The sequence below is a fragment of the Chelmon rostratus genome, chromosome 2 (genome assembly GCF_017976325.1).
Source record: "Chelmon rostratus isolate fCheRos1 chromosome 2, fCheRos1.pri, whole genome shotgun sequence".
Taxonomy (NCBI): Eukaryota; Metazoa; Chordata; class Actinopteri; order Chaetodontiformes; family Chaetodontidae; genus Chelmon; species Chelmon rostratus.
In genome coordinates this window covers 15,999,853-16,005,913 of record NC_055659.1, presented here as the reverse complement: position 1 = coordinate 16,005,913, position 6,061 = coordinate 15,999,853, and the positions used below count along the sequence as shown (strand labels likewise).

Here is a 6,061-nt window from a genome sequence, read left to right as displayed (position 1 = left end):
GCCTCTGTGTTGCCAGAGTGCGCCAAAGTCGTGCATAATGGCAAATGCATAATAAGAGTCTGTGTAAATAATAACAGATTTTGGGGAAGCCAGTTTACAGGCCTCAGTGAGAGCTATCAACTCAGGCACTTGGGCAGAGAACTGTATGATGCCAGTTTACCATTCAGTAAAACATCATGTCGTGTGATCCACTTGAAAACGCACTTGAACAACACCTGTGCCTGCAGGGCGAGTCGCCGAGCCATCCACAAACTGCTCCACATCAGCAGAGGTTGATCAGAGAGGTGCAGTCTGGGAGTGCAGACCTCATTCAAAATCTGCAGTCATGAGGTTCTCCATCACCTGCAGTTGGGAAAAGAGTAGCTGGATTAAGAACATTGCAATGCTTAACAGTAATATTTGGTGTGTCTAAAAGGGTTGTGTGGTATCTTAACCAGCGTAACTGCATGAGGAACCACAAGGGTTCAATCACCATAGCCTACATGATACATGAGTGTCACATGATGCAACCACAGCCTTCTCCGCTGCAGCGACAACAGATGTTTATGTAGCGTCTGGCAGAATTAATGACAGAATGTTGTGTGGATTTGAGACTGGTGACGCATGCAGGTGGATAGCAGCATTTACTGCTTGCAAATCCTGAACAAAATGCCATTCTGTAGGTTTGTCAACATCAAACATTTTTTTTTACTGGAAAAACTGGTGCTCTGACAGGGGAGTCATTGCACGGAACAATGAATCCTGCCTTCAACGGTGAATCAAAAACAGGCCTGATACCGTCTAATGCCTCTTTGTTTAATGGGTATTGTTTCATGCATGGTCTGTCTTTGGCTGAACTACGAGAGGCGTGGCTCCTTTCACGAGTCCTACAGCATATTTGTGATGTGCCCACAAGCTGGGCGGCTCAGACAGCTCAGCCATGTCAACTTGTGTATTGTGTGAAAACATGTTGTGTGTGACACGATCATGTGAAATGAGCTGAACAGTTCTTTTAACTGAGGCAGTCCATGTAACTGTCATTCTGTATACAGAACCATGCCCCCGACCTCTGCCTCTGCCTCTGTTGCTGTCATGTTGCCGTATCATAGCTCGATACATAGTGAGCTGCGCATCTACGATCTTTCTTTGGCGAGCAACCTTTGCATGCTGCTCTTTCTCGTTCAGTCTCTCTTCAGCATGTTCTGCATGCTGTATTCTGTCTGCCAGAGATGCTGTTTTCCAGGAGATGCAGGTTGTTTTCACTCACTGTTCTTTAAGGTGTACTTCATAGGCCTCCAGGGGACAGACTCCAATCCACTATGCATGTCGAACTCAGCGGTAAACTCAGTCTTTTATCAGTGGCGGAGGTACTGATGGTGCAGAAGCTCCACTGTCACCAAGTCATCGTCTCCTGGCTGGTCTGGAGCATAAGGAGGAGGAGGAACAGAGTCCAGGTCAGGATCCAGCCTGAATGGATTTTGTGGCTTGCATATCTCGGTGAGAGAGGGATACAGTGTGTTAGTTCCTTGCTCTTTTCCCTTGCTTCTGCTTCTTCTCTCCACATACTATCTGCTTTCCAGTCTGCCTGAAACACTACAATCTTTCTCTTTTCCCAATAGGACACTTGATGTTTCTTGCATCTCTGAACATGTCTTAAGTTGGTCCAATTGGTTGAGGCTAAAACTGCCTTTTTCAGGAAAACCCATTTCCACCCACTGATCAAACTGATTCACATATTGATGGGAGGATTTGAAGTGTGAAGCTTTGCAGCAGTTTTCTCCTCATTGCCATTCTCTTTCTGGCTCTTACTCTGACTCTTACCCATCTCTATATCTCGTTATTATCTCTCTTGTATCCAAATTCACTAGTCCACTTAATATTTTGTAGATACACAGATCTTTCTAAACACTACAACAATAACCAAGACACGTCTGTCTGTGACCTGAAGTGCGTGGTGTACCGGTCTATTCCTCCTGACTTACTCTGTAAAGTCTTTTTAAACCAAATGTATGTGTTTCTCACCGTGTGTAGTTCTTTCTTTCCTCCGATCAGGATCGGAGGTCTTCCGACTTTAGTTGGCCTTCTGTCTCTCCACTGCGTCCGATTCACTCATGCGATCCCATCCTCGTCGCCAAGTTTGTGGTGGAAATGATCTTATTTCCTCTGAGAATCCTTGATGATGAGACAAACTTGCCTTTGTATCACTTAATAATGATGAAAAGAGGTTTACATAACAATTAGGTCACAGCGGTAACCAAATTTCAGCTGAGAGGACAGAGCTCATACACAAGGGTTTGATATGAGAGATCTGACCCTGAACAAGGTTCAACACTGGTACTTTGTCCCATCTTGTGTGAATGTTATTTTCAGTCTGACGCAACACCAAGCCACGGGTAGAAACCTCGTCCAAGGTTAAATCATATGAAGGCACACAAGGCAGATGCCTCCTCCAATGTGAAACATTTGGTCTGATTAAACAGGAATGAATGCACAATAGATAGCACACAAGGTTCAACAGTCATTTCAGGCCACACATAGAATAAAATATAGTTATATGATGAATTGACATTACAGTCTGTACAGTAGACACAGACCTGAGGTAGGGTCTAATCAGACACAATGATGATGAGGGTTGGCTACGGGCATACAGTTTCCCTTCCACGTGCACAGGGGAGATGTGTGAGAACTTGTGCCCTTCTGTGCTTCAAAACCCAGCTTTATGCATTGACTCTGCCTGCATCCATCCAGCTTTCCCTCTGTGGGTTTGATTGTGCTAACTGTTGCTGACAAACCACATGGACTTTGTAATGAAACAACTCTTCACAGAAGAAAAAACTGAGAGACATTAGCCCACATAATGGAAGCCCATAGGGGACTATATTAAAATGAAAATGTAAACTTGAAAATGTAATTCCACAATAGCATTTGAATCTTCCATTTATGTATGTATTATTTGAGTAAACATTAAAACAAAGATGCAATAATCAAATTTGCAATTTCATTTTAAAGTTTACATCATCAATTTAATATTGTCCTCTATGGGCTTCCATATGTGTTGCTGTTTAGTTCATGTTTTTTTCTTTTGCACACAATTGTTGCAAAATGTTGAGTGTGTTCAGAACAATGGCGTGATTGTTTACCATTAACCATTAACACTATGTTCTTATGATTGCCATAATGTGAAAAAATCTGAACGAACATAAGTGGCTGTATGAAATCTGCTCCCTCATCTGTAGAAGCCTGGCAGCACTGATAGCCCTGAAAAACTTGGATGAAACCCAAGCAGATGAGGGTGTTGACATTTTGACATGTCATAGCGAGAAACTTTAAGGTGTTACTGAATAACTATACTAGATTTAGCTGTAAGCATTGTTTCTCATTTAATTGACAGAAATCACTGGAAAACACACCACATGCACAAGCATGAATTGGCACATTGTTGGCAAATAGGACTCTCTATCTCCAGAAGACATGACTTGACTGTCTCACAAGGGAGATGTGGTTTCCCGTGCCATCTCACAAGTTGAGGCAATGACATCCCATGCAAATCGAGGGTATTTAAACTTAACACTCTTATGCAACAGTCAAAGTGCTGGTGATAAAATTCTGAGAAAAATCACATTCTGCTGGTTTTCTCTGTATTATCAAATACTCAATAAGTTTGATCACATTTGTTTTAACAAAACAAATGTTGTGCATACAGTATGATTACATTAAGACACTGAATGTTATTGCAAACTCACTGACATTCCCAAAGAATGTCAATTTTTGCAGAATTTGAAGACCGATAAGTTAATTTTTCCATTTTTTGAAAAATATAGAATGACAGACTCCTGAGCAGAGGTTTCAGTGAGGCAAACTTGTCACTCATCAGTGGATGTGCTGATGAAAAAATTCAGCTCTCAGACCTTGAAGTTGAAATGATTTTTCAAAGTTTTACCTACAATATAGATGCAAACTTGAGTTTGCACTCCCCTCTTCCAGTTGTAACCACACTTCAGAAAAAATGAATTGAAAATAACCTTAGAGCATGTGGAAACATTTTCACATAACTTTGCATAGCTGATTATTATTAAACTTCTTGCATTTGTGACAATATCCCAGACTGAGGAGCAAAGCTCAAAACCTAGCATTCAAACACATGCACCAAGTTTGGTTGTAATTGCTTAAGACAACTTTGATTTCAGAGTGTTTAAAAATGTAGGATTTGAAAACCAACTGGAATATTTGAAAAAAGTCCACATTTGTCTAAAAATGCAATGTCTTCAAATAATTAGTATGGTAGACTCTTGCTGATCAACTATGGCAGTCTGGTTATCAAAACTGGAGTTCTTTGAAACTTCAACCCCCTTTATCTTGACACACATACAGCATCATGCTTCAAAATGCAAAGAGTTTAAAAAGCACACAACAGCTGAAATATTAAAGATTTTATTGCAAAACAAAACAGTATAAAACATCAGTTAAGAGCTAGAAAGTTACTCTGCAGTCTTCTTTCGTTTCCCTGTCGCTTTAGTAGCAGGGGCATCGCTGCCTGCTTTGGCAGCCTTGCTCTGGGACGCCTTTCCTGCTTTTGTCTCCTTGGTGCTTGTTGCTTTAGTTTTGGCCGAGGCGCCCTCGCCGCCCCCTTTCTCTGCAGCCTTAGCTTTTGGCTTCTTTGCTGGAGCGACCTTTGAGGGCTCTGCAGCCTCCTTGTCTTTCTTTGGCTGTTTGGGAGGCTTTGAGCCCTAAAAATGGTGAGAAAACAAAGTCAGACATGGCTGTAGCCAAAATTTTCTAAATAGGCCCACTAGGTCTAAAGATATTGTTCCCTCATAAGTTGTTCTGTACTGCGAACAGGATAGGCTACTGTAAAAGAACATGTATGCTCAACCAAGTCATCCATGCAGGCTCGTATGTACCCAAAATACAGAGCGCACACAAACACTCACCTCCTGTTTGGCCTGTGCACTGGCAGCTTCTTTCTTCTTCGTGGCACCTTTAAGAAGTTACAGGGGTTTACAGACACTCAAGATAGCCGATAATACTGGCTGTAGTCAGTTTACCATTATATCCATACCTGCTTTTTTGGGGTTCTTTGCTCCATCCTTGGCTGCTTTGGGCACCTTTTGCACATTGGGATCAATGTTCTCCGTTTTTGGCTTTGCCTCTTTGACTTTTGGTGCGAGCTTAAGACAGGACCCAAAAAAAGAGGCCCGATTAATACTGTTATTTGATCCGCTTGGATTGAGCTCCAGACTTGACATCTTACCCGAAATCTTCCCAAGGCGCCTGTGGTGACGTTGGAGTTGGCAGGTCGCACCAGCGTGCCCGTCTCGATCCCCTTTTTCAGGGCTCTGCGGACCAAGTGCTTCAACTTCACCGAGTCCACTGAGGGGTATTTCTGTTTGATAAAGGTCTGGATCGCTTGGGATGACACCCCTTTGCGCGAGTCCAACTCTTTCAGCGCTTCTTTCACCATAATCGCTGTGGAGGGATGAGCTGCAAGTTTGCGCAGCGCCGCAACTTCTGGAGAGCAAACGTGCACACAAACATCCTATTTATGCATCTGTGAGGAAAAGTCAAGACATTTCACATTTAACAGCTTCGGAATTTGGCAGTTTTGACAACGGACTCAACCGTCGCATCTGTTTTCATGAACAACGTATGATTCATTGCCGTGCGCGCTCAGACCTGCTTTCTTCTCTTCCACCGGGGCATCGCTGGAGGACGGCGCAGGCGGATCGGCCGAGTCTGCTGCTGGCTTTTTAGGAGGCATGACTGACGATCAAATATAAAAAGAAAACCAGCACACACCAAGCAGCTGCTTACGTGCGCTACACATGCACGTCCCGCGCCTCGTCTCCGTCTTTATGCAGTATACTTCCGGTACAATGAGACCAGGTGAATCGCATCGCGTCAGGTGCAACCTATTAAGGCTTGTAAATTAAAGCCATCGGAAATCGAGGCGAAAGGCTTCATTGACCTGAAGGTGTCGCAAAAGTCAAATCAGACTTTTGCAACATTATGGAGAAATGCACACACACGCGCGCGCACACGCACGCACACACGCACGCACGCACACACACACACACACACAGTG

At 43.3% G+C, this 6,061-nt stretch overlaps 1 protein-coding gene across 1 annotated transcript; it reads right to left on the bottom strand.

Moving 5' to 3' along the window:
* Positions 1-4,402: 4,402 nt before the first annotated feature.
* Positions 4,403-5,882, bottom strand: LOC121623487 (protein B4). Its single transcript, XM_041960768.1, has 5 exons — positions 5,653-5,882; positions 5,231-5,487; positions 5,039-5,147; positions 4,911-4,957; positions 4,403-4,706 (listed from the first exon to the last, which is right to left on the bottom strand). Exons 1-5 carry the CDS (start codon positions 5,735-5,737, stop codon positions 4,458-4,460), a joined length of 747 nt encoding a protein of 248 aa, XP_041816702.1. The 5' UTR covers positions 5,738-5,882; the 3' UTR covers positions 4,403-4,457.
* Positions 5,883-6,061: the final 179 nt, after the last annotated feature.

What these genes read in the sequence shown, in the direction of transcription:
- LOC121623487 (XM_041960768.1), bottom strand. Translation starts at nt 5,737, where the DNA reads ATGCCTCCTAAAAAGCCAGCAGCAGACTCGGCCGATCCGCCTGCGCCG. An exon ending in GGTGGAAGAGAAGAAAGCAG is followed by an intron (nt 5,488 to 5,652) that starts GTCTGAGCGCGC and finishes TTTGCTCTCCAG; the next exon opens with AAGTTGCGGCGCTGCGCAAA. An exon ending in GCGCCTTGGGAAGATTTCGG is followed by an intron (nt 5,148 to 5,230) that starts GTAAGATGTCAA and finishes TCCTGTCTTAAG; the next exon opens with CTCGCACCAAAAGTCAAAGA.